Source organism: Rhinopithecus roxellana, chromosome 16 (genome assembly GCF_007565055.1).
Source record: "Rhinopithecus roxellana isolate Shanxi Qingling chromosome 16, ASM756505v1, whole genome shotgun sequence".
In the NCBI taxonomy this organism is placed as follows: domain Eukaryota; kingdom Metazoa; phylum Chordata; class Mammalia; order Primates; family Cercopithecidae; genus Rhinopithecus; species Rhinopithecus roxellana.
Genome location: NC_044564.1, coordinates 14,347,793 through 14,374,432, shown reverse-complemented (window position 1 = coordinate 14,374,432; position 26,640 = coordinate 14,347,793). Strand labels below are relative to the sequence as shown.

Genomic DNA, 26,640 nt, shown 5'->3' with positions numbered 1-26,640 from the left:
CTCCTGGGCAGAGGCCTTAGGTGCCAGTGCACATGACAGTCACCCGGACGTTGCTAAAGATCAGGTTGCTGGACCCCACCCCGGAGCATGTGTAATTCTTTCTTTTTTTTTGAGATCGGGTCTTGCTCCGTCTCCCAGGCTGGAGTGTAGAGGTGTAGCCTCGACCTCCCATGCTCAAGCGATCTTTCCACTTCAGCCTCCCGAGTAGCTGGGACTACAGTCGCACACCACCATGCCTGGCTAATTTTTTTCGGTATTTTTTGTAGACATGGGGTTTTGCCATGTTGCCCAGGCTGGTCTTGCACTCCTGGGCTCAAGTAATCCCCGTCTTGGCCTCCCAAGTGCTGGGATTACAGGTGTGAGCCACCGCACCCCACCTGGGGATGTGTATTTCTAATAAGCTCCCACGGTGGCAGTGCTGCAGGTGGGACGCCACGTGGGCAGACACCGTCCTAGAGCCCTCAGCACTAAACCCTCTCCATTCTCTGGCTCTTTTCGGCCAGGGGTGGGGGGAAGGCTGGGTGGTACCAGAAGCCAGGGAGGACCTACTGGTTCTTCTGGACATCTCAGAAGGCGTCATCTCTCTCGACGCTTTGTTCATGGCAAACAGAACATTGTTTTAGCATGGGCCTGGCCAGGTGAGCTCTGGGCGATGCCACCACCCTCCTCAAGCCCTTTACCAGGTCAACGATCTTCACAGAAACAGGCTATGGCTTTAAAAGTTGGTGCTGAGGCATTGAACAAAGTCGGGAGATGGGGCTGGGATCAAGTCACAGTAATATTTAGGACAAAACCTGGGGCCAACAAGCCGACACCCCAGCAAGTCCTGCTCACGTGCGTCTGGCCGGCTAACCCGGGCGGGTTCCTTTCCCTCTGGCGTGTGCATGTGACTGGTTGAGTAAAAATAAACTTCTGCATGCTCTTTTTCTCAAAAAGAATCATCCATTTTTCAAGCCATCACAGTGTCTCTGAAATAGAGGATCTGCCAGCACTGCCCTCTCCCCGGCAAGCAGGACACAGGGCAGTACCTGCTCAAAAAGAACCACCCTGTGAACATGGGACGTGCTGGTTTCTGTTTCCTCAAAGGGCCCAGGTCCATTACGGGTTCATGAACTGAATGTGTAGGGTGCTGTAAGAAACAGGAGACAAAGCCTTGTCCAGGGTACAAAAGGTTTATTGCTTATAAAAATAAGTTACCAAACCCAAAACTCCACAAAACACAAGAACCCTGCGTGACGCTAGCCACGAACACAAGGGCGCATTCCAGTAACAGCTCACGGAAACGACAGACAGGCATGGCGGCCAGAGGTCAGCTCACCAGCACTGCCGACACACGGACGAGGAGCATGCTGCACAGCTTCCTTCTACCAGCTTCCAGAAAAGTCTTCTTTGCCTTCAGTCCACTGGCTAGTGGCAATAATTAGTCCCATCGGCCACAGAGGGGGCCTGCTCTTTGAGAGTGGCCTCAGCACATACGGTGCTGTTTTATGAAAGGGAGGAGCGGCTGTACACATCTGGGCAGTGAGGAACCAGCTGAGCCTTCTGTGGGCTTCCTGCGTGTCTGGGAAGGTGCCGGGTGGGGTCTGAGGCTGGGGCCAGCGTGGGGGCTACTGCCGGCAGGTGTCATGGAAGGCTTCGAGGGTTCGGAAATCCCTCCACGTCGGGGGAAGGCCGTCCTGCAGAAACTTCCCGCAGCGCTGGCACGGGGCCTGGAACAGCTTTATGTAACTTCTTAACCAGGTCTAAAAAGAGAAACGAGGAGAGAAGTGAAAGGATGGGATACAGGTGCTCCCAAAGTCCTCCTTCCTATCAAGCCTAATGGCCCAGACAACTTAAGTTGGCTTTGGCCCCAGAAGATGCCCCGTGATTTCACAGGGAGCAGCAGGCGGAACCCACAAGGTCACCTGAGTGCTGATGTTCACTTGTGATGCTCGCATGCCCCTCCCAACCAAGGGGGTTTTGAAAATAGAAACCCCTACTCTCAAAAGCAGGAAGGTCTCCCTGGAGTCCCCGGGAACCACCGAGCAGCCTGGTGTCTGGGGGCCAGCACCCCGCTTTCACTTTCTGGGTCTCGTGTCTTCTGAATGTCAGTATCCATCCTCTTCTCCTTGCCCATCACGAAGAGCGGGCTGTGGGTGTGTGCTAAGGAAGCCTTGGAACCGAGGACAATTTCAGATTTCTCCGAGGAGGTCAACATGCCTTGTAGCTAATCTGATTTCAGAGGTTGTCACTCACTGTCACAGTGTGGCCTGACACACTGGGGGGGGGGTGGGGGGGGACAGCTCTGGTGCCACTAAATAACATCGTAAGCAGCAAATCCACACTTGAGTGGTTCAGAGTGCAGAGCTTTCTTGGGCGTCATACATAAGGATGAGCCTCCCGTAACTCAATTCTCAAACCCAAGGAGATTCACTACCAAAGAAAAAAATACCCACACCCCAAACGGAAGGCAAGCAAGTTCTCGCTGTGAAAGGGGCACATGAATCTTGTCATTTCATGTCCTCCTGAATGATGTCTGTAAGAGAAAACTTATTTGAAGAGGTCGGCCGAGCTGATTGATACAAATTCTTCCATCTCCATCTCCACCACAGCTGCCTTCATGGTGACAGGGCATGGCCCATCAGTACTGTCCCCCTTTCCAAAGGCCAGGTGTTTGGGGGTTTTGGCAATAAACATGAGGCCATTCAGTTAAACTACTTATTCTTCTCTAACTAGAAGAAGTTCTGTCTCTGCCACAAATAGGCACATGTCTGTGCCTCAAATCAATCAATCAACAGATTGGTATTAATTAGCTGGTGTGGGCTGAGCACAGTGCTGAGTGCTGTGACAGATGTAAAGTGTTCTTTTTTTTAAGAGGCCAGACCTCACTCTGACACCCAGGCTGGAGTAAAGTGGTGCAATCCATCATAGCTCGCTGTAACCTCCAACTCCTGGGCTCAAGCGATCCTCCTGCTTCAGCCTCCTGAGTGGAGTCACTGGGATTCAAATCTTCCCTAAATCCCAAAGTCAGTTACCAAAGGGAAAGGGGGCATTACAACATGTTAGGCTCAAAAGCAAGTCTTTGCAGCTATCTCTTGCTGAAGATGGTCAGGGGAACCGTTCCCTGGACACAGAGAAGGACCACTCCGTGAGGAGCTCTGAGCACCTGGCCGTGTCGTGCCCGGTCTGCCACCATCATGAAGCCAATCAACGCACCAGGGATGTGTCTTCCGAGGAATGAACTCCAGGCTCTCTGAGCAGTGGGACGGTTGATGCCCATGTGATGGGATGAACACTGATTTGGCCTTGCTAACCTCTGGAGTCGGTTCTCTAACCGGCAGACTTTCTAGCATGAAGAAAACAGGGAGTCCCGGCAGCGGTGGACGCTGGGGTCTGCCGGCGTGAGAGCACGCGGCCGTGTGAGCATGACAGTGCAACAGCTAGCTACGTCTGTCAAGGATGCAGGGGACATGGTGTTAGCCCTGCTTAGGCCAACTGGTGGCCGTGTGATAAATGCTGATCAACTGGCCCTGGGGGTCGGGGAAAGTCCTGACTTGCAGTGTTTGCTGACTTCCGTGGTGTCAACACTCCCACCAAGTTTGATTTCAAACCAGTAGTGGCTGAAGAACCAGCTCGCAAGACACTGAACAGGCACTGGCAGGAGCCGGCTGCAGCACACCACGGGAATGGCCGCTTTGGGGCTTCTTGCATCTCCAGCTCTAACTCTGAAAATCGAAGGAGTGAACGTCTTGGGGAACTGCGCGGTTTGTTAATTCACTGCGACATGCGCTGCGCCAGCCACAGGGCCTGGCCCAGATTAGGAGCTCAGTGAAATATCTGTGGACTAAGTCAATGCTGGGGACTATTTTGGAAGATCATTTCTGAAAACACCGCATTTTCAGCAAGTAGAGAAAGCACTAGTGAATGAAGCTAGAAGTGGTTTCTCCCAGATCCCTTCCCAGTTTAAAGAAAGTAGCAGTTTTAAACTGGCAGCCCCATCTCCCACTGGGAGGCCCTCAAAGTCTGAAGATGCAACGGCTGCCCTTCAAGCTCCCTGTTCTCACTTGAAGGGAGCCAAGGTTTAAACAGGAGACCTGAGTCCTGAAGCCACTTACCATGAAGGATCGGACCACGACGTCCGGCATCTGGGGCAGCTGATAGTGGAGCAGGGCAGTGGTGGCGTGGTCTGTTACCTGAGAGTGCAGGGCAAAGACGAGTCAGTGGCCACTCCCAGCCGGCATAGAGAAAACAAGCAGGACAAAGGCACGCCTTCTGTGTGGAAAGAGATCTGAGTATCTCGTGGAGGAAAGGGCATCTAAAATAGAATCTCTGTAGAAAAATTCGTTAGCAGAGTTGGGGAGTCAGAGCGGGAGAAGAGGCATGCTGTCGGCAGAAAGGATGCGGGCCTGGAGGCAGGGGAAGTGTGGACGATTCCAGCAACTGAAAGCCTGGTCAGGCTGGAGCACTGGCAGAGGGAGCAGCCAGAGGCCAGTGGGGGCAGATCCCGGAGAGGATCCCAAGCTTCCCTACTCAGCGAGGTGCGGCACACACAGGACACAGGCCAAGGAGCACTTCCGCCTGGTACACACACTTCCTCTTCCTCCTGGAATGTTTTTCCCAACAGGGCAACTCTTTCTGTTTCCTTGAATTCTCATTCTGTCACCATTTGTAGCCACACAGGATTCATGATGGGGAGCCTGGCAGTTTCTAAGGCTGTTCTTTTGGGCCTCACCATTGCTAGGAGGGCCCTTCGCAGGAGCTGGGCACACCTGGTGTGGTCCCCTCACCAGCTCCCTGAAGGCTGTGGCCTATGGTCAGCACCCTAGGGGTCTGCACCCGTTGTCTCCTGACTCCTCAGGAGAAGTTTATCAGCAAGGCCAAGGGCAAGGCTGCTTGAGGTCCACTGAAGGCATCAGGTGATCAAATGGAAAGAGCACATGGGTTAAGCTCCGGCACCACCCCCTGACCTTGATCCAGCTACTTATCCGCTCTGCGTCTCCATGCCCCTTCCGTCTCCATGCCCCTTCCGAGAAGCAAAGGGGCTGGCCTGAGAACCCTGGTGGTTCTGAAACTGTATGACACCGTGAATTGTTAATGCCTGCCATCAATCAGCAAATGAGTAGATTATACCTAATTTGATAGTCATGTTCAAAGTAATGGTTTACATGATTGTCCTCATTAGGGATTCTTGACATCGCACATGTCATCATTAAAAACAAAACAAGCCGGGCGCGGTGCCTCATGCCTGTAATCCCAGACCTTTGGGAGGCTGAGTCGGGGGGATCACTTGAGCCCAGGAGTTCAAGACCAGCCTGGGCAATAGAGCAAGACCCCGCCTCTATAAAAAATACAAAAAATTAGCTGGCTGTGATGCCACACACCTATAGTCCCAGCTACTTAGGAGGCTGAGGTGGGAGGATCATTCGAGCCTGGGAAGTTGAGGCTACAGTGAGCTGTGATTATGCCACTGCACTCTAGCCTGGGTGACAGAGACCCTGTCTCAAACAAAACAAAATGAAAAAACCACACCTAAAACAAAAACCCAAAAAACTCCAGAGAAAGTCCTTAGCTTTGAGAACAAGAATGAACACAGGTCTAACTTGTGCAGACGTGTCCATTTTCTCGTTTCCAATGAACGCTATGTATGCGGCTGAACCCATGCAGGGGTAGAGCAAGCTGGGCAGGTGGAGACCAGGGTCTGGGCCCCGCACAGTGACATGTGTCCACACCTGCAGCTGGAGAGGCTGCCCCACAAAGTGTGAGCAGCCAGGCAAGCCGGGGCCTGGCCCCCTGGCCTCTTATGGGGCCTCTCTATAGCCTCAGTTTCCACCTCCATAAAATGGAGATTGTCTTACATACTGAGTAAGGCTGGTGAGAGAACAGAGTGAGGCCAGTCGTGGGAAGCACTCACTCTCTGGCAATGCCACCAGCCCCGCCTGCCTGGTCTCCTCTTCTGCTCTGCCTGGGCCCTGGACTTGCCCTATTTCCCAGTGGACTTTCATGGCCTGCTCGATGGCTGGTGAGCCCCACCAGACAGACGGTCAGCTCCATGGGGCAGGAATCATGTCTGCCTGGTTCATACTGCATCCCCAAGGCCTAGGATATCACCCTGCATGCAGCAGGTGCCCAATACATATTTGTTGAATAAAGAAGTAAACTTAAAAACGCCCACTCACCAAAGGCCATGTACCATAAACACCTGCACTTTCTCGCAAATACATCAACAGTTCATGTAGCCAACACTGCTGAGAAATTCTTACCCAAGTGGCTTTCAAGATAAATGGTACTTATTCCTTCGAGTGCCAAGACTGCTTTTATTTTAGGCATTTTTGACAGACAGCTTTCTAAAATGAGCAATGCTTTTTTTTTTCTTTTAAACAGTAGTAATGATAACTTTGCAAAATGACTGGTGGTAATTGGTGGGGGGAAATTAACGGCTACAAAACACAGCAAAGTTAACTGGGCTTGAACGGTCCCTGAACTTGAACGCTTGGTTCTTGCCCATCTAGCTCCCTTGCTAAGAAAACCCGTGAAAGTGCCATTTTACAGGCTGACAAGATGTTTTTTGCAACTATACTTGCTATTACAGAAGAACCAAAGTTTTTGGAGAATTCTTTCTTCTCACCCCATTTATTTTTAAAATGTCTCCAGTGTAGCTCCTGTTGGAACAGCCGAGGCAGCTGGGCTGGCTTTGTTTGCTCCGGCCCTGCTGTTCTGTAGCTCTGGTGTGACACCTTCCCCGCGATGGGAATGTCGGTCCCTGGGAGGCCCCTGGGGTGAGACCGCCTCTGTCCATTTTGGCCTTGCAGCCACGTGCAGGCGGAGAGGCTTTGTCTGGCTGCACTTTTGTTTTTTTTGTTTTCACATTTTTAAACACAAATGACCAACACTTAAAATTTGGGAAACTTCACTTAACCATGGTGCCCAGCTCCTCTTGAAGCATTGGAGGATCTGGGGACCGTCTCACAGGCTATTGTGAAGATTAAACGGGGCCCAGCTTCTCCTCATCTGTGTGTGTGACCCTGGCACTGCCACGTGGCCACCAGCTGCAGCAGCTGAGGGGTGGTGACATGTGCAGTTTGCCTGAGCACCCTAGGGTCTTAGATCCAGACTGCTCCACTCATCAGGAGACCTGCCTGGCCCCTGTGGCCTTTGGAGTTTACAGCCTCTAACCAAACCAACAAGAGCCTGCACCCCCAAGATTCCCCAAACCCTTCCCAGCCTGCTGTTCCCTGGGCACCTGGCCTGGCTTCCTAATCTTTATTTGAGTTCATCTTCCCTGGCCTGACAGATCTGTGCCCATCTCCTCCTCCCTTCCTCAGCTGACCTCTGGACTTGACCTCCTCTGGCTGAACTTGGGTTCTCCAAGCCAAGTTCCAAGGCAACTTAGTTTTGATAACTGCAAGGTGCTCTCTCCAGGCAAGGCATCATGTGAATTACAGGAACATCTCGAGTGGTCTTCTGGACCTGCACCTCCTCCAGCGTTTTTGCTAAATGGCCTTTCACCCAGAGGCCCGAGCCAGAAACCTGGGCCCCGCCCTGTCACCTGTCTTCCCCCTGCCTCATATGTGGTTCCAAGTTATTTATCTCAAATCCTTCTACTTCTTCCCACCTTGCCTGCCTCATCACAGCTCAGAGGGAACATTCTGCAGCAAAGAGGGAAAGGGTGTGGGCTCCAACCATTCCAGCAGCGATGCCTTGGGCGAGGCACTTCATCTTTCTTAGCTGCAGTTTTCCCATCTGGAAAATGGGGATAATGACAAAGAGTGCCTACCACAGGGGATGACTGTGAGGATGAAGTAGTGGGCAGAAGTGTGTGCTGGTCAGAGAACATGAGTGATTGCCATCGTTCAACTAGAAACCCAACTATGTCAATCCCCTAAAACCCTCTTACAGCTTTCCCTGAACTCAGGATGAAATGCGAACTGTGAACGTCCATGAGAAACCCTGCAGCGCCCAGTGTCTGCCTCCTTTCCTCGGGTCCCTCAGCTCCTCAAATGCTCACCTCTGTCCTCCCTGAGACCTCCCCTTGGCATAGGCCTCTCTCCTTTCCCTCCCCTCCTTCGCGTGTTGAGGGAAGCCCCCCAGGCTCTCCCGATGGGGCTTGTCTCCTTGCCTGGCTCTCTTCTCCCACCTCAGTCCTCATATCTGAACTTGGTATTTTTTGCCACATGTGTTTAGTGTCAATTTCCCTACCTTGAGCCCATGTCCATCTAGTGCCTGACACGGAGGTCCTCAGTACATGTGTGCAGATGGAGAGAAGGGCCCCCATTCTGACTCTCTGCGGGAAGAGTGGCTCAGATGAGGTGGGTGGCGCCAGGGGCCTGGAAGGAGTGGGGACTGCAGGACCGGAGCTAGGACCTGGGCTCTGGTCTGCCTCTAAGGTGCTGGGGCATCTTGGACTTGCCCTCTGCGGTAGAAGTTACCAGCGGTCACTCGTCCTTGAGTGACACAGCCCCGTCAAAACTCAGGATGGGGATGTAATGTGAGGAAGAAATGAGCTTGAGGCGTGCAGAACTACAGCAGGTTTATCCCTCAGCATCCTCCTCCTCTCTCCAGACCAATCTGCCTCCTTGGATATTCACTGCACATCTAGAAAATGGGCCATAGTGTTGGCCAGGTCTCCCGATCCCGTTACAGTGGTGGCACAACAAGTTCAAGCTGTGGCCAAGGAACTTTCCCCTTGAGAATGGTGCTGCTTGAAATGTTTGGGGACCAGCGGCGCTGGCACCATCTGGGAGTTGGTTAGAAATCTGCCTTCTTGGGACCCTCTCTCGCCACACCATTGGAATCTCCAGGGTGGGGCCCAGACACTAAGTCAACCCCTCCAGGCTATTCCTAGGGACGCTAAAATGCGTGAGAATACAAGGCCTGTGAGCGCACAATCCCAATCACCCGGGGTCTTGTCAGATTTTCATCTAGGAGCTCGGGGAGGGGCGGAGCGTCGGCACTGCCAGCCGACTCCCAGGGGTGCCCATGCTGCTGGTTAGGGACTGGGCTTTGAGTGGCAAGGCTGGGGCATATCCCAGGCCCTACAGGAGAATGGCCCCCAGAGGGCTGGGCATTTGATTCTGGGCCATGAAACAAAGAAATACAAATCGGAAGGACAGTCGGTCTTTCTCATCAATCAAAATGAATGGCACCCCCTGGGTTTCACGATGGGCACTGTGGGGTGCCAGGGTGGAAGGTTTTCACAGCGGGTGCCTGTAGAGTGGGGGGTTTCCTTATTTCTGAAAAGTGTTTTTTTTTTAAAGACCCATCGGATATTTTATTAACTTATAGTAGCTATTATTAATAACAGCTTATTATGTGCCAAGCCCTGTGTGCCCCTCTCATTTAATTCCCACAGTAACTTGGAGATAGGTGCTTTTCTTTTTCTTTTTTCTTTTGAGAGAGGGTATTGCTCTGTCACCTAGGCTGGAGGGCAGTGGCATGATCTTAGCTCAGTGCAGCCTTGACCTCCTGGGCTCAAGCAATCCTCCCACCTCAGCCTCCTGAGTCTCTGGGACTATAGGCTCACGCCACCCTGCCCAGCTAATTTTTTATTTTTGTAGAATCAGGGTCTCGCTATATTGCCCAGGCTGGTCTCGAACTCCTGGCTTAAGTCATTAGCCTGACAAAGTGCTGGGATTACAGGCGTGAGCCACTGCACCTGGCCCACTATTCTTACTTACATTTGATGGAGGAGGAGTGCAGATATCCAAAGGTTGGGAAGATGCACATAGTGGGTGAGGGTAGCACTGTGGGAGCCCAAACACTGGGAGGCCCAGGCCTCTGCCCACCTCCCACCCACTGACTCCCATCCCTGGCTCTCCCAGTTTGCAGATAAAGGTGCAGGCCCAGGGCTGTGGCCAGCAGCTGTCCACCATCCCCTACTCCCATCCCTGGCTCTCCCAGTTTGCAGATAAAGGTGCAGGCCCAGGGCTGTGGCCAGCAGCTGCCCACCATCTCCCAGGGCGGATAAGTCTTTGGGAAGCTAGAGTTCCGATGCCAGGCACAGGCTGGGAGATTCACAAATGTGCCTGCTGTAGCGCAGGCTGCTCAAGGGTAGCACGAACTGAATTCACTAGAAAGTGTCCTCTTCAGAGGCGGCGGGAACCATGCGCCACAGCCCTGCTGGGCGTCTGGCTCACAGGCAAGGCACCTAATTAGTTTTTCCATTGCTGGTCGGCAATCTGGCCAAACTCAGCCTCTTTTTCAAAAGGTCCAGTATAAAGTATTCTCTTCCATTGCCAAGTGGTGGCAGCTTTTTCCAGCGCTGATGCAATCACTCGATTTCTTCAATTTCCCACCGCCAATTACAGAAATATTTTAATAGAAGGAAACAAAGCTGATTAACTTGGTATGTTTTCCCTCCTGTCCTCCCCAAGTCCTCCACCGCTGGTTTTCGAATTCCTGTGGATGGTTGTGGAACACAGGAGAACTTCACCTACAGTGATCTTCCTTCTTGTCAAAGCATTCCACCTTCAACATTTTTTTGTTTTACATTTTTCAACAACAAAGTTGTTTTTTTGCTCAGCATCCAAGATATGGAAAAAACAGGCCCGGGGCAAAAAAAAAATCTGCTATTAACTAATTTAAATCCACTCTGTGGCAGCCGAGGTTCAGTCCCATTGTGTGGCAAAGCTAATGAGATTCCACTGGGAGATAAAAGCCACCCTCCCTCTTGGCGGAGGCCAGGAAGGGCACTAATGCTCCCAATGAGAGGGAGGCGACTCACCCCACCAGTGAGTGCCGGTTTGAAAAAAGGCTTGTAAAAAGATCAAAGGGATGCGAGCCCAAGGAAAGGGAGGGAGGAGGAGGCAGGAGGGTAACAATAAGCCAGAAAGACAGGGGCCCTTGAAGCAAGAGGAATGCGGGGATGGGGAGACAGACCTCACAAAGAGAGGCAGAGGGCGACATAGGGGAGGGGCTTCGCTGGGAGGCGCCCTGCTCACCCCAAGGCAGAGAAGCCTCGGCTGCCTCCTTTGGGGTGTGTCCCCTCTCTCAGTGGTGACCTGCAGTGATTTACTGTGAGAAGGGTGACATCTCCATTGCCTGCCAACAGATCCAGTTCACTTGATCAATGTTACTTTCAGTTTTCCCTACCCTCTCTCAGCATATCCAAACCCAGAGAACGATGCTCAGGGAGGGAGCAGGGACTCTTTCAAGAGACCTTGAAACAGCTGCCAGTCAACGCGCTGGAAAAGGAGATGCCAGTCAAAACAGTCTCCCAAAGCTCCTCTGCCATATTGTGTGCACGGAGCTCCTGACGGCCCCCCTCCTACAATCAGAGCTGGAGGGTGCTTCGGAGATCATGAGTTATTTTAGCTAAACCCAAAGTGGCACTGCCTGCAGTAACAGCAACAACCCACATCGCCATTTACTGAGCACTAACCCTGTGCGAGAACTGGTCTACACTGCACAGCCCGGGTGTGTGGCTCCTCCAACAGGAGCCCAGCCTCTGGATCTGTCCTTTGTGAGCTGTGTGACCTTGGGTGAGGGTTAAATGGGCCAATGCAGGGACAGTGCACTGACATACAGACCTCAAGTGTCTGACGTATGGCAAGTGCCTGCCAAATGTGTCCCCTCGCGGTTTTCGCCCACTGAATCCCCACGACAACCTGACCACCTTATGACAGAGGTACTCTCACATTTGACACTTCTAAGTCAGAGGGTTAAGTCACAGGGAGGTTAAGCGACTTGCCCAAGCCAAGGAGTTGCTAGGTGAAGAGCAGGAGTTTGTTCTGACCTTTTGAACCCCAGCTTGAGTGCCCAGACTCTACGCCCCAAGCCTGATGGGCGCCCACTCCAGGCCTCTTGGGGTGGACAGAGGTTGTAGGGGGATGAAGAAAGGTGCCATTTCCAGGCCCTCTCTTCCCCAGAGGGACTGGACCTCAGCACTTTTAGGGTACAGCTGGGATTGGATAACAAGTCTCCTCACTTACACCCCAGTTCCTGTCACTGATACAATGTTCCTTCCCCTCTGAGCCAGAAGTTTCAACCTGTCTGGCTCCCTGCTAGGTGCCGGCCCCAACCCTCCAAATGGTCTGACAGAGACACCGGTGGGCCCTCAAGAAGACCTCCAGATTGAATGAACCTCCCTGCCGTGGACAAAGAAGGGGAAACGGGGCAAATACAAGACAGCTGCATCAGGTGGGCGCGCACACACATTCACCGAGGAAACGAAAGTGCAGTGTGAGAAAAGGGGCGGGGCGGGGAGAGGGGGTGGCCCTATTGTGTGCCCAGGTTTCAGTGCGCATCCTACTGTGTGCCCGGGATTTGGTGTGCATCCTACTCTGAGCCCTGGATTCAGGTGCGCGTCCTGCTGTATGTATTCAGGTGCGCGTTCTGCTTTACGCCCTGGATTTGGTGCTCACCCCACTGTACATCCCAGATGCGGTATGCAGCACCCACATGCTTTTTCCTACTCAGGCCCTCTCCTGCTGTGGGGGCAAAGATGAACAGGTTTAGGCCCAGCAAGCTGATTTCTCGCTTACGCTTAACCCCCAGAGCCCAGGTTTTATGCTGACCAGATGGAGGTTTGTTCTATAGCAGTAAGGGAAGAATAAAGGACACTGTGATGACACAGAAAGGACTGGGGAGAAAAACCCTCTGAATACACTATTGTTCCTCAGCAGTTTCCTCTTTAAAAAGCAAGGGTCTGGCCGGGTGCGGTGGCTCAAGCCTGTAATCCCAGCACTTTGGGAGGCCGAGACGGGCGGATCACGAGGTCAGGAGATCGAGACCATCCTGGCTAACACGGTGAAACCCCGTCTCTACTAAAAAATACAAAAAACTAGCTGGGCAAGGTGGCGGGCACCTGTAGTCCCAGCTACTCGGGAGGCTGAGGCAGGAGAATGGTGTAAACCCGGGAGGCGGAGCTTGCAGTGAGCTGAGATCAGGCCACTGCACTCCCACCTGGGCGACAAAGTGATACTCCGTCTCAAAAAAAAAAAAAAAGGCCGGGCGCGGTGGCTCAAGCCTGTAATCCCAGCACTTTGGGAGGCCGAGGCGGGCGGATCACGAGGTCAGGAGATCGAGACCATCCTGGCTAACACGGTGAAACCCTGTCTCTACTAAAAAAATACAAAAAACTAGCCGGGCGAGGTGGCGGGCGCCTGTAGTCCCAGCTACTCGGGAGGCTGAGGCAGGAGAATGGCGTAAACCCGGGAGGCGGAGTTTGCAGTGAGCTGAGATCTGGCCACTGCACTCCAGCCTGGGTGACAGAGTGAGACTCCTTCTCAAAAAAAAAAAAAAAAAAAAAAAGCAAGGGTCTGTTGGGCTCCTTGAAGGGGTAATGTTGAGAAGATGACAATGCCAGTCGCCAGCCTGGCACAGGAACAACAGCGCCATCCACAGCAAGCCCCTTGTCCTCTGTTTCAGGGGTGAACTTGTACTTGTCACCCAGGCTGGAGTGCGGTGGTCTGATCACAGCGCACCGCAGCCTCGAACTCCTGGGCTCAAGTGATCCTCCTGCCTCAGTCTCTCAAATAGCTGGGACGACAGGCACACACCCCCATGCTTGGCTAATTTTTTTTATTTTTAGTAAAGACGAGGTCTTGCCACGTTGTCCTAGCTGGTCTTGAACTCCTGGGGTCAAATGATCCTCCCGCCTCGCAAAGGGCTGGGGTTGTGGGCGTGAGCCACCACACCCGACCCAACCTTGCACCTCTTTCCTATCTTTTTTCCTCTGAATTTTCTGAATACTTTCAACTTGGGGTATTTGATTTGATTTAAATGGAAACTTACAGTTTCTGCCAGGAGTTCTAAAACAGGGGCCCTTGTATTTCTCAGTGATCCAGGAATTGAGTGCCCGAAGGTCACGAGCACCAGCTGGCCCCAGGGTGCATGCTTCCGGGCCAGAGTGGAGGCTGCCGGCCGGCATGCAGGTAAGGAACAGACTCTGGAGGCTGACTGTTGGGAACCGCCTTCCAGCTCCTGGTTGGTGGAGCAGCCTGGGGACCAGGACCCAGGAGTTCACAGGCTCTCTGAGATGATTCTGGGTGCAGGTGCAAGGGCCGCTGTGGGCCACTGCCTGCTTCCCACCACCAGGGGACAGGACTGTGGCTGAGTAGCGCCGGGAGAGCTAAGCTTGAACAGGGATGCTCTTCCCAACGCACCCGCTGAGGGCATTATCTGCCGGCACACAGCCCACGAGGCCAAGCGAGGAGAGTGGGCGCCTCTCACTATTCTGAGTATTTCCCCACAAGATTAGTAAATAGGGAAAGTTAAGTACTCAAGTGTTTAGAAGTTGCTTATTTAAAAGAGAAGCCTGGTAGGGACCCAGACTGTGGTTTCCCTCCAGCCAATATGGGCTTCTACATACTGTGAAGAGAAGATTCCCTCAGACGTGGGTGAAAGTGACAAAAAGGCAGAGGGGAACCATCAGGAGACCGGGGTTCGACCCTAGCTTAGTGATGAATGGCCTGGGGGGCCTCTTCCCTGCTGGCCCTTGGTAGAAGAGTGTGGTGAGGCTGGGGTGGGGCTGGGTAATTCTGCAGGCCCCTCTAGGTCTAGGTTTTCAGTGGATGCTGCTGCAGAGCCAGAGCTGCCCTAGTTACCTCCCGGCAGCATGGACATGCTGTGCCCTGAAGTTCCTGCCCTAATCCAGGAACCCACCTGCTGCCCTGATGTGAAGGCACTCTCAGGTGGGCCTCAGATTCTAGGCCAGTTCAAAGAGCTTGAGAATTCAGCTTGGAACCAGGGAGACCACCTGCATAGCACTGTTCTCTGTGTGGGAAGCCTCTGTGCCGCTCAACCAGACTCTGGAGCACTCAAGTAGCAGGCAGCAAAGCCAAACGTGTGCTAGGCACAGGTGCCCAGGTGGTTCCCACGATGCAGAGATCAGAATGGGCTTTCATTGGGTGGATGTATTTTAATGTTACACAAGGAGATTAGCCCAAGAGTTTGGGTCTCCATGAAGAGTTTCGCCAAGGACAGAGCCACCCGTAAGGAGAGGGACAGTAGGAATCTCTTGGAAGGAGAAAACCCTTTGTGGGTCCTGTGGGCAAAGTCGTGAACCAAGTGTGTTAAATGTTTAAAAAGTCAGCAATCCCTGCCAGCAGTGTTGCTCTGAGGATGTGTGCTGGTTTGATGAAGAATATTTAAAACAGTCCCAGAAGTGCTCATTCCATGAAAAGAGGAGCCATCATTATTTCAAAACTGGAATGCTATGAAGTCAGCCCTGACAGTGATGTTGGGGGGTGATGGGGAGTGCGCAGAGATGAGCTTCTCAAATGGGGATGAAAGTACAGTAGAGTGGAAGCAGGGGATTTATTTTTTATTATGCAGCTCTCATCTCTAATCTGTACCTCGGATTTGTATGCCACAGGTTCAGCGGGCCTAGCATCCTGGAGAGGAAACATCGAAGCCCTCAGGGACTTGGGATTACTTGGATGGGATCAATATTTCCTCCTCTGCTTGACGAAGGAGCCATTTGCATGGGCTCTGAAGGGCTTATAACTGTCCACCAGAGCCAGGCATGCTGCTCTGGGATGAGACCAGAGGCAAGGCTGCCTGAGCTGGAACTGGAGAGGTGAAGGCAGACACTGCTGCTTCATCTTGCCAGAAATCCCTGCTGACACTTTGGAGATCAAGCTCTGTGTCTGAGAGGGGCAAGTCTGTGGATGTACTTAGTAATATCTCTGGCACACACCAGGGCCTCTATAAATGAGATGTGGTTTGGTTTGGGGGTTCTAACCTCATCCTCTTTAAAGTCCCAGCCAGGGTGCCACTGATGCCTGAGAGGGAAGCCCCCAACTCCCTGGACCCTTGAGTGCAGACTGGTCGCAGACAGCCTTTAGGGGTGATGCGCCCCCGCTGGCCACTCCACAGTCACCTATGGCATCCTTCTGAAAGCCCTGGAGGAGCAAAGGAGGCCTTGCGGACCTGGGTCTCAGCCGCATTTCCCTTCAGTCCCCACCTTCCATGGCAGCAATGCCAGCTCGTGGAGGAATCCGCCTTCCGCCCCAACATGTTTTCCTGGCTGCATGTCTGTGCTCAAGTGGCCCCTCTGCCTGGAACGTTCCTGTCAGGCTAAGCCCTTCTCACCCCTCAGGACTCAGCTCAGGGTTTTCCCCATCCCAGCCCACCCCCCGGCTAGGGGAAGGTCCCTTGCCTGTACTCTCAGCAGCATCCTCTGCACACCCCTGCTGGGCACTTGCCAGACCTGTGATCAGATGCCTCTGTCCCCCAAGCCATGCTCTCCTTGAGGTCACACCTGCCACATCTCCATCCTCCCTGGGCCTAGCTCAGGGTCTCCAAGAGGACTGTGGCTCAGCACTGGGTGTGGCTCACCTAGCAGGAGCCTGAGTGAATGGGAGAGAAAGTGGACAGGAGTGTACGTATTGATTTTCAGCCACTGGGGAAAGGGGAGTGGAGTGACAGGGAAGGGATGGGGTAGAGAAGCAGAGGTGGGCACTGCCTGGGAGGTGGGGTCTGGGCGAACAGGGGAGCCCCTGGGTAGACACGAGGGAACTTTCCAGGGTCCTGACCACCTTCCGTGTCTGCCAAAGGCCCTGTGAGACGCTGCGCTTTCCAGGGTCCTGACCGCCTTCCATGTCTGCCGAAGGCCCTGTGCAAGGCTGGGAGGAAATGCACAGGGTCCTTGACATTTCTCAGGATTAAGGAACTATGGCTTTTTATTTAGATGAAAAGGAAAAAGTTCAGTGCTTTCCAGATGGCAAAACGTCAGTGTCTGTCCCTGGCTGCCAGGAAAGTCCAAGCCCAAAGACACCTGAATTGTTCTGCACCCACTTGGTGTGATATTATTTTCTGCAGGAACAGCCTTGCAGTCAGAGAAACATCCAAAGACATCTGGGCTCCCAGGAAACACAGACAATACCACCTACTTCTCCATCAAACTTGAGGTAATGACCGGAGAAGAACGCAGACTGCAGAGCTGGGAGAGAGACCCGCCAAGACGCAGCTCAGCCACCAAGGCGCCGGCCCCCCAGCCACCCCTGCTCAGTGGGGGAAACGGAAAACTGGGGCACAACATCTTAATCTCGGGTGCCTTCCGGAGATCACTGGTTATGCCACTGGCCCTCCCAGGACCCTAGGGACTGATCCAGGTCCTGGACCCAGGATCCTGCCTACATCAGCAATTCAGGGCTGCACAAAGGGCACTGCTGCGTGGCTGTAACCGTGGTGTCTCACAGGCTCTTCAGCCCACTTTGTGACCAGAAGCGCAGATAACATGCCTGAAAAAACAGGAAGGCGGACAATGCTTTGGTGGGAGTGGTAGGTCTGTCATAGCAGCTGGGTCTTGGGTTGACTTTACACACAACAGCTGGGTGCAAACCCAGGTCTGTCTGACTCCAGCCTATACCCTGAGCCACCGTGTCCACTGTGGAGATATGGGAAGCACAGACGGAAGGGGTGGTCACTGAGGAAGAGGCCTGTGGGAGGAAGCCTGCTCACAGGGGATGGAGGGATAACTCTCTCAGGAGAAGAGAGTGTCAACATTGACAGGCCCTTCAGAGAAGTCAGCCAGGTGGTGGACGAGAAATTCACCTTACACTTCATACCTATGAATTCAACTTCACGCCAAGTCTGTGGGGCAGGTACTCTTGTGGCTCACTGCAGCCTTAACCTCCCACACCCAAACCATCCTCCCATCTCAGCCTCCTGAGTAGCTGGGACCGCAGGCACATGCCACCACACCCAGCTAATTTTTATTTTTTGGGGAGATGGGGTTTTGCCATGTTGCCCAGGCTGGTCTCAAACTCCTAGGCTCGTGATCCCCTGCCTCGGCCTCCCAGAGTGCTGGGATTACAGGCATGACCCATGCGCCTATCTACATCTCTGTTTTACAGATGAGGAAACTGAGGCAAGTGAATCCACACAGGAAATAAGTGGGGGAGGCGGGACCTGATGACATGGCAAATGGCTCTTAGCCGCTGTGCTATATGGCCTCTCTCCAGGATGGTCGCTGTGGGGAACATGGTGGGAGGTCAGCCTGGGCTTAGAGAGCAGATGGGCGGGGGCTGTCCTGCCATGCTGGCAGCCCATGCATGGAGCTTACAGCCCCATGGGCTGAGGACGGAGGCCTGGGGAATGGGAAGGTGGGCGTTCTTCCCAGAAGCAGTTTTCAGATTTTGACCTGAGTACACTGCAGCCCTCACAACCCTTCAGGAAGAAGTAAGCTGTAGAAATGACAGATGACTACTCTGTGACTCCTCTAATGGTAGAAAGCCACAGACCACTTCCAGGGCAACATAGCGTGCCCTAAGAAAGTTAACAGGATGGCCCAGGCTTTTCTGGTTCAATTTTAGCCATAAAACTGGGTCCATGTGAGCTCCTGGGCCATGCCCACACTCAGCAGGGGCTGAGAGAGCCTTATGCGGGAAAGGTACTGGGGCGGCATAAGAGGAGAACAAATGATCAAATCTGTCCGGGGTTTAGATGCTTATGAATATTCAAACAAGATGATTAAGAGAGAAGGTGGCGGTAAAAGGGTTTTCGGCTGTCGAATTGAGCTTGCAGCTCTCAGCTCCCAGGACCCCACGCCGATGCTTCTGCCTGGTGACCTGTCAATACAGTCCAGCTGTCAGCTGAGGGAAGGGCTGCCCTCAGGGACGCCCTGGGACTGTCTGCTGCCACTCCTTCCCTGAAGCCCGTCGCCAGCCCACTAGCGGGCTCACACACACATCTCTTGGGCACACCACTCATCGGAGTCACGGAGAGGACTTTGTCTTGCTACATGAAGCGGCCCATTTCCCTTTGCAAGGATGAAAGCTGTCCCCTCAGTTCTATCTGTTTGGAACACACTTGCGAGGCAGCAACAGAACGCACAGAAACACATGAAAATGACACCACATTCTGTTCTTACAATGTAAGTTCTCCCTGTTGGAAAAAGTTAATCACCATATAAGAGGCGGGGGGATGGATGGTCAGAGGGCCGAGATCTGTAAAAGGCAGAAAGGCCTTCAACGACTCTGGGAGGCTGCTCTCGGCTGTGGGGGTCCCTCTGAATGTGGGGGTCTCACCTGTGCAGGGTGCTGAACAGGGAACAGGACTGAGATCTGGCCTGAGGTCTTAGAACTTTCATCACAACCATGGCCTCTTCCAGGCCTTCATCTGTGGCATTTGAAAAGAGGCTTTTGGAAGGAAATGCAGAGGAGGCTGGTAGGAGGAAATGTTAGAGATTGAAAATAACGTGGCTGGGTGCAATGGCTCATGCCTGTAATCCCAGCACTTTGGGAGGCTGAGGCAGATGGATCATTTGAGGTCAGGAGTTCAAGACCAGCCTGTCCAACATGGTAAAAACCTGTCTCTACTAAAAATACAAAAAAAAAAAAAAAAAGAAAAGAAAAGAAAAGAAATTTAGTTGGGTGCAGTGGTGCACACCTGTAATCTCAGCTACTCGAGAGGCTGAGGCAGGAGAACTGCTTGAACTTGGGAGGTGGAAGTTGCAGTGAGCCAAGACCATGCCACTGCACTCCAGTCTGGGCGACAGAGTGGGACCCCGTTTCAAATAAATAAATAAAATAACATAATGACTGTTGGTGGGGCCTCTTTAGTGGTGTGAAACGCTGCAGCGGCTCCACACACCCGAGTGAGGTGTGCAGCACAGCCTGACTCAGGTGAGGGTGATGGGTCCCGTCCCTGGGGAGTGATCCCATGCTGAAACAGATTCCTTCCCTAGGAGGTGGAATGAGAGATAGGTGAGGATTTGTGAATACTATTGGGGTTGGGAGTCAACTAGGTTCTCCGTGTACCCACCAACGCAATATCAGGTGTTCACCCACTTTTCAGAGAACTGAGTCTTCTAAGGCTGACTCAATCTCTTGTACTGAAAAGCACCAGGTGGCCACCAAGTAAACAGACCTTGATAAAGTCTGCCTCAGTTAGGGGCTAGTCTTGCATATTAAAAAGAATGAACAAGCCGGGTGTGGTGACTCACGCCTGTAATCCCAATAGTTTGGGAGGCCGAGGCAGGTGGATTACCTGAGGTCAGGAGTTCAAGACCAGCCTGGCCAACACAGTGAAACCCCGTCTCTACAAAAATACAAAAATTAGCTGGGCATGGTAGCGCATGCCTGTAATCCCAACTACTTAGGGGCTGAGGCAGGAGAATCACTTGAACCTGGGAAGTGGAGATTGCAGTGACCTGAGATTACACCACTGCACTCCAGCCTGGCCAACAGCATGAGACTCCATTATAAAAAATAAAATAAAAAAATAAAAAAATAAAAACAATCAACTAATAAATGAACAAAGGAATGAAGAAGCAAGTGGCACTCTGCCCAGAACATGACCCACCATGGACAATCCATTTGCTCACAGCTAAAAGTTCAGATGGTGCAGAACTGAAAGGGTTACTCATCCTTCTGCAATGACTGTGGACTGAGAGCTGGACATCTGCGGGCTACTTTCATGCTGTCCCTTACCTCTGATGAGAAAGCTGTAAAGTGTGTGCAGGTACCTTTGGGCCTCTCTCTCGATGTCCCCTGCCTACCTGGACGGTACACACACTCTACCTGTCTCTCCAGCCACCCCAGCAAGACTTAATGCAGTAAGTAGCTGTCAGTCTGCTCTCACTCTCCCTAAATTGCTGGATGAAAATGCACGCTGTTTTGAAATGAAGGGGTTAACGATCAAAACAGTGGCTGCCCCTGCAGAGTTTAAATGTCAGAAAAATATGAACACGCCTGAAACCTTTCCTAGCTCTTTGTGATTCTGCCCTTTCAGATGGTCACCCCACCACCCGCCCCGCCAATTTCTAAGTCCCATTCTCTGAATCTACTCTGCTGGAGACTTGCTGGCTATAAAAAGCTTCTTCATCCTAGGACCAAGTGCAAGGAGCCTCCAGGGACCACAGTAAATGATGGGAACCTGTTAGCAGCCACAGACCCACAGCAAGCTGTCCCCAGCCCTCTGCTACTTCCACACTTGGGTAAGGGGTCTAACGAGGAAGAGTGAAAAGGGCTTGCTGACAGCGTGAACGTCTGCAGACAAAAGGAAGGCAGAATTTTGCTTCCTGTGGTGGGATTTGCTGCAGAAGCTCAGGTGCTCAGGCTGTAAGCCAGCGGGTCAGGCACGGGCCTGAGAGAATGTGACAGGGACATGCTTCCATTCTCCTACCTCCTGACATTGTTTGCCAGAAATAAAAAGGTGAGTGTTAGCTTGGTTTGGCTCTGCAAGGCAATCCCCCTCCCCTGTCACATTGAAGGAGTGACCTCAGTGGGGCTTCCTGCTTTCCCAGTTCTGCTTTCCCTTGTTCTGGGCTGGCCACGGCTGCTTCTTGTGGGCAAGAAAATAGACCCAACACAGTGACTGCAACCACATAGTGAAGGCCTAGGAGAGGGAGCTCTCGGGGTTCTACCTCAGCTAGGGCAGGAGGAGAATTCCGCCATCAATGCCATGTGAGCTGCTGCTGGTGGCCCAGAACTCCCATCTCAGAGGTGGGCACAGCTCTGGTACCTCCCACCACTGTCAGGACATATCTTCAACCTGAGCAATCTCCTCTTCTTGATGACCAAGGAGCCTCCTCCAGCATGTCACGCTGCTCCCCAGTGCACTTCACGCCACTGCTGCAGGCTGAGCTTTTCTGGATGATGCTAGTAACTAACCCCACCCTGGCCAGTCGACTTGGCTGGGTGTAAACAGGCAGAGCAGGTGGAAGATGTCTGCCGCAGTGCTCCCAAATAGTGTCTTTCTGGGAAACACTAAAAGCAACATCAATCGTGACACCCCATGTATAAGTGGGTGGACAGGAGGAAAATAGAATCTTGAGAAATAGCAAATCCTAAAAAGCAGAGTTTAGAAATGTTGCCACCGAATCTTTCTCTTTTGGTGATTTAGGTTTGAAATACTTAACGTCACCCCATAAACTGTGCCAGGTCTCTGAATCTGCAAAGGACAACGTGGTCCCACCTCTGCATGTAGTGCAGGGCCTGGTGGTGGCACAGGGAGGTCTACCTGCTGGCCACTAAGATGAACGCGAAGAAACAGGCACGGCAGTCACTTCCCTGCTGGGATGGAGGCTACACTATGCATGCTTTGTGCTTTCTACCGCCATCTCCCACAAGCTCAGTGATACAGAAAGACATTTTTTTTTTTTTTACAAGATCCCAAACTCATTCCATGTGATGATGATTAGTTGAAGACTTTATTGATAAAGGATTAAGCTTAATTCTGTATATTATTTTCCAATACGTTTCCTTCATTTGACAGCAAATGGAAGACATTTTAGTAGGCAAGAGAGAGGACTCACTAATTTCTTACTTGTCCCTGAAAAAAAAAAGGCTTCAACGTTATCTGCCTTTAGTTGTAATCAGAAGGCACTACCACCTCTCCCAACTGTGTTTCTTTAACCTGGTACAGGTCAATATCAGAGGTTAAGTCCACTTAGTTAATAATAGGTGACAGGAGAGATGATAAAGGAATCTCAGAAAGGCTTCTGCACAAATACACATGATATGCCACTCACCAGTGACATAAAATTCCCATTCCTTAGAATTCATCAATTTTTACTACTTAAAACGTGTTACACAGACTGGAAGGAAGGAATTGGTGGATGCTCCTAAATCTCTCCAACTAGACTAATATCAAATTTTAAACACTTCTGCTTCAGAGTGTGTTTGTAATTTTAAACAAATACAAAGAGTGCCTGGCAGGTTATTTTCAAGGGAGGTAGGATAAAAATATAGCACCGTCTTTCTAAATCTGCTTCACGAAATCTGTGTTTCACACATCTTACAACTTCCTAATACACTTTCTGCTTGCATTAAAAAATACAAGAACATTAAAAACAAACAGGCAAAAGTGAGCATGTGCAAGCCCCTCCCTCGTCAAGGGTATTGGAATGGAAATGGACCATTGTTAAAGACCAAGTTATGAGCTGCAATGCTTGCGGCCCTCAAGAAGTCATCATTCACCTTTTGTGGAGCCAGGAGGAGGGAACGCATTGCAATACCACAGAGGACATGAAGATAAGGACCAAGTTGAGGGGAAAAACCGACCATTTTAATGTTCTTCACTATTAAAGCAGAGCAAGATACAGATAATGAGCAGTGTTCTTTCTCCTCAGAATATTTTTCAACCAGCCACTGGGGGAAAAATGACAAGGACAGTCAGCACGGAAAATGTTAGCATTGAAGGCTGAGACCTTTTGCATGCGAAACAAGTAAATACCTCCAGTATGGTGACTTAGATAAGAACACTAAGAGGAGAAATGTAGTTCCCTGCACTAAAGCCTGTGCATAACCATACCCTTCCTTCTTTTATGTTCCAGATCCAGGGACCAGTGAGGAAGACAGGGTGGGAAGGAGGGAGGGAGGGAGGGAGGCTATTTTCTCCATTACATTTCCAGGGAGCTCAGTTGGGTAAAGGGGTGTTAGAAGAGTAAAGCTACGATTTTCTTTGTTAAAACTTTATTTTAGAGCAGTTTTAGATTTACAGAAAAGCTGCAGAGATGCAACAGACAGTTCCCATGTCCCTCACCCCGTTGCCCCACTGTTAACATCTTCCATTACTATGCCACATTTGTCACAACGAAGAAACCAACACTGGTTACTCACTCATAACTGAACTCCAACCTTTATTTGGATTTCACCAGGTTTTCCATTAGTAACCCCTTCCTCCCTCCCCCACTTCTTTTTTTTTTTTTGATGTAGTCTCACTCTGTCACCCAGGCTGGAGTACAGTGGCTCACTGCAACCTCCCGCGTAGCTGGGATTACAGGCACCCACCACCAAGCCTGGCTGATTTTTGTATTTCTAGTAGAGACAGGGTTTCACCATGTTGGCCAGGCTGGTCTCAAACTCCTGACCTCGTAATCCACCCACCTAAGCCTCCCAAAGTGCAGGCATGAGCCACTGTGCCCGGCCCCATTAGTAACCTCTTTCTGTTTCAGGATCCAATCCAGGGTAGTACATTGCATTTAGCTGTGATTAGATCATGAATCTGTAACACTTATATAGGTTCCCTAAATGTGTGGTTTTCAGCCTCAGACTACTTCCCTAATCCTAGGCACCTGTCCTCTGCCTAGCCCTTATCACCAAAAAGGGGCCCGGGGGCGCTGTGGATTGATGTATAGTAAACACCACCAGAGGGTGGTCCATGACGCCCCTCTGATACTAAGTCCTATACTCACTGCTTAATGCACACCAGATTTTCTTCCGGGGTGAGGAAATGTTTTAGAACCAGACAGAGGTAGTGAATGTACACTATTGTGAATGCACTTAAAGCCAAGGAGCATTTACTTTAAAACGGTTAATTTCATGTCATGTGAATTTCACCTCAATCTACAAAAGAGTCCTATGCTTCCTGGCACACGGTGGACACAACCATTCTTCATCGTGGGGATAACTCGGACCAAGCTTTCAAAATCACATCCCCCTGTGTCAATTCCGTCAGTGGTTTCTCACTGAATTAAGGATAAAATCCAAATTCTGCACCAGGGCCTAGAGGTACCTTCCTGACCTGAACCCTGCCTTCTACCTCCACTTTGTTCCCCCTTCGCATGGCTGGCTCCTCCTTCTCACACTGCCTGCCTCAGTTTCCCCTACAAAGGCTTCCTCTGACTAGCCTAATCGGAAGGAGGCCCCCCTGTGGTTCCTGGCCACAACCCCCGGTTAATCACCTGGAGTTATTTGTTAGGCTTCCTTGCCTGTTGGGAGTTTCCTCTGTGGCCCTGGCACCTAACAGTACCTGGCACATGGCAAAGGGGCTCAGTGGATACTGGTTTTTTTTTTTTTTTTTTGAGACAGAGTCTCACTCTGTCATCCAGGCTGGAGTGCAACGGCACAATCCTGGCTCACTGTAACCTCTGTCTCCCAGGTTTAAGCAATTCTTCTGCCTCAGCCTCCTGAGTAGCTAGGATTATAGGCGCCCGCCACCATGCCCGGCTAATTTTATATTTTTAGTACAGACGGGGTTTTGCCACGTTGGCCAGGCTGGTCTTGAACTCCTGACCTCAGGTGATCCACCCACCTTGCCTTCCCAAAGTGCTGAGGAGTGGATACCTGTTGTTGAGCTGGATGAGGGAATGAATGAGATGATGGCCAACTCTCTTATTTCACTACTGGATGAGACCAGAGACGGAAGATGGATGAGAACAGAAGAAGTGGGCTGCTACCCTGCAGGGAGCTGGCCCTGAGTACTGTGGGGACTGGTGGGGGTGTGGCGGGGGGCACAGAACCCTCATCAGCCACAGGGCCTGAATTGGTCCAGGGAAGAGGCCCTGCACTGTCAGGAGCTGGGGAAATGAATTTTTTCTGGTCACTTTTCATTTTGTCTGACATTTCCCATAACAGTTTTTCATAAGGAAGCCCAATATCTGAAAAAGATACAGTGTCCCCAGAGCACAAAGTGAGGAAGGGGCAGGGTGAGGGACTGCCAGCCTGCCTCCCTTGGTGCATCCCTTGGGCACCGGTGGAAACCGCTAGGGCTCTGAGAAACCGAGTTTTAAAACTAATCCAGTTTTTGGAACATCTCAAAAACCTATGGTTTTCCTAAGGTATAATTTACATACAATAAGACTGCCCCTTTGTAGTAATCTAGTTGTGAGTTTTGACAAACATGTACAGTTGTGTAACACCACCACAATTAAGATACAGAATATTCCCGCCACCCCACGTTCCCTTGTGCCCCTCTGGGGTCAATTCCCTGTACCCTCCCCTAGGCAACCACCGATCTGATTTCTGTCCCTCAGGTTTTGTTTTTTCCAGAATGTCATACATATGGAATCAGACAGTGAGCATCCTTTTCTGTCTGGCTTTTTTCACTTTTTCAAAAGCCTCTGTTTTGAGACCAAATCTCAAATCATTCAGGTTTTCCCAATGCCACTTGAGTAAGAAGCAAAAAGTGAAACTTACCTTCTGGAATACTTGATAGTTGGATTTGGACCATATATCAAGCTGAGGGGAAAGGAGAGAAGGATCATCAGCATTGGTCTTAGAATTTGGGACTTCAAGAAATCATATTGTAACTACTGTTAAACCTTCTTAAACTTGAAAAAAATCTGATTATATAATAATAGGATCTCAGGGTTGAAAAGGATCTTAACTGTCCGACTTAATTTCTTCTTTATCCATTTGTAGGTAAGTTAAGAAAAGCAAATGGAGGAATACAGGAAGTCACCTTGAGGTACCTGCTGCTTCCAGGGCTCCTGCAGGCTGAGCCCCCGGCTCACTTGCAACTTTGATTCTCACCATGGCTCTTGCATTTCTCAATGCCAAGGTCAATGCTGCCTCAGGCCCTTTGCACTTGCTGTGCCCTCTGCCTGAACTGTTTTTCCCATAAACCCCTGTGTAGCTTTTCTTATACCCCCTTTAGCTCAAATGTCACCTCATCAGAGAGGCATTTCCCAGTTACCCTATCAAAGCATTCTTTCCAGTGCCTGTTACCTTGATTCTCTTTACTTTTTTTTTTTTTTTTTTTTTTTTGAGATGGGAGTCTGGCTTTGTCACCCAGGCTGGAGTGCAGTGGTGTGATCTCAGCTCATTGCAGCCCACACCTCCCGGGTTCAAGCGATTCTCCTGCTTCAGCCTCCCGAGTGGCTGGGACTATAGGTGTGCGCCACCATGCCTGGTTAATTTTCATATTTTTAGTAGAGCTGGGGTTTCCCTATGTTGGCCAGGCTGGTCTCAAACTCCTGACCTCAGGTGATCTGCCCTCCTTGGACTCCCAAAGTACTGGGATTACAGGCATGAGCCACTATGCTGGGCCTTC

At 51.3% G+C, this 26,640-nt stretch overlaps 1 protein-coding gene across 4 annotated transcripts in view; it reads right to left on the bottom strand.

The window, feature by feature from the left end:
- Positions 1–1,156: 1,156 nt before the first annotated feature.
- MED27 (mediator complex subunit 27) overlaps positions 1,157–26,640 on the bottom strand; it is a 216,944-nt gene continuing 191,460 nt past the window's right edge. For 2 of the 4 annotated variants that reach the window (XM_030919938.1, XM_030919939.1), the window contains 3 exons: positions 25,785–25,826; positions 4,095–4,251; positions 1,157–1,742 (listed from right to left, as the gene is read on the bottom strand). In XM_030919938.1, coding sequence (XP_030775798.1) covers positions 1,624–1,742; positions 4,095–4,251; positions 25,785–25,826 — 318 coding nt within the window. In that variant the 3' untranslated portion in view covers positions 1,157–1,623. The remainder of the gene's footprint in view (positions 1,743–4,094; positions 4,252–25,784; positions 25,827–26,640) is intronic. The other 2 variants (XM_010372838.1, XM_010372839.2) reach the window with 2 other exon arrangements.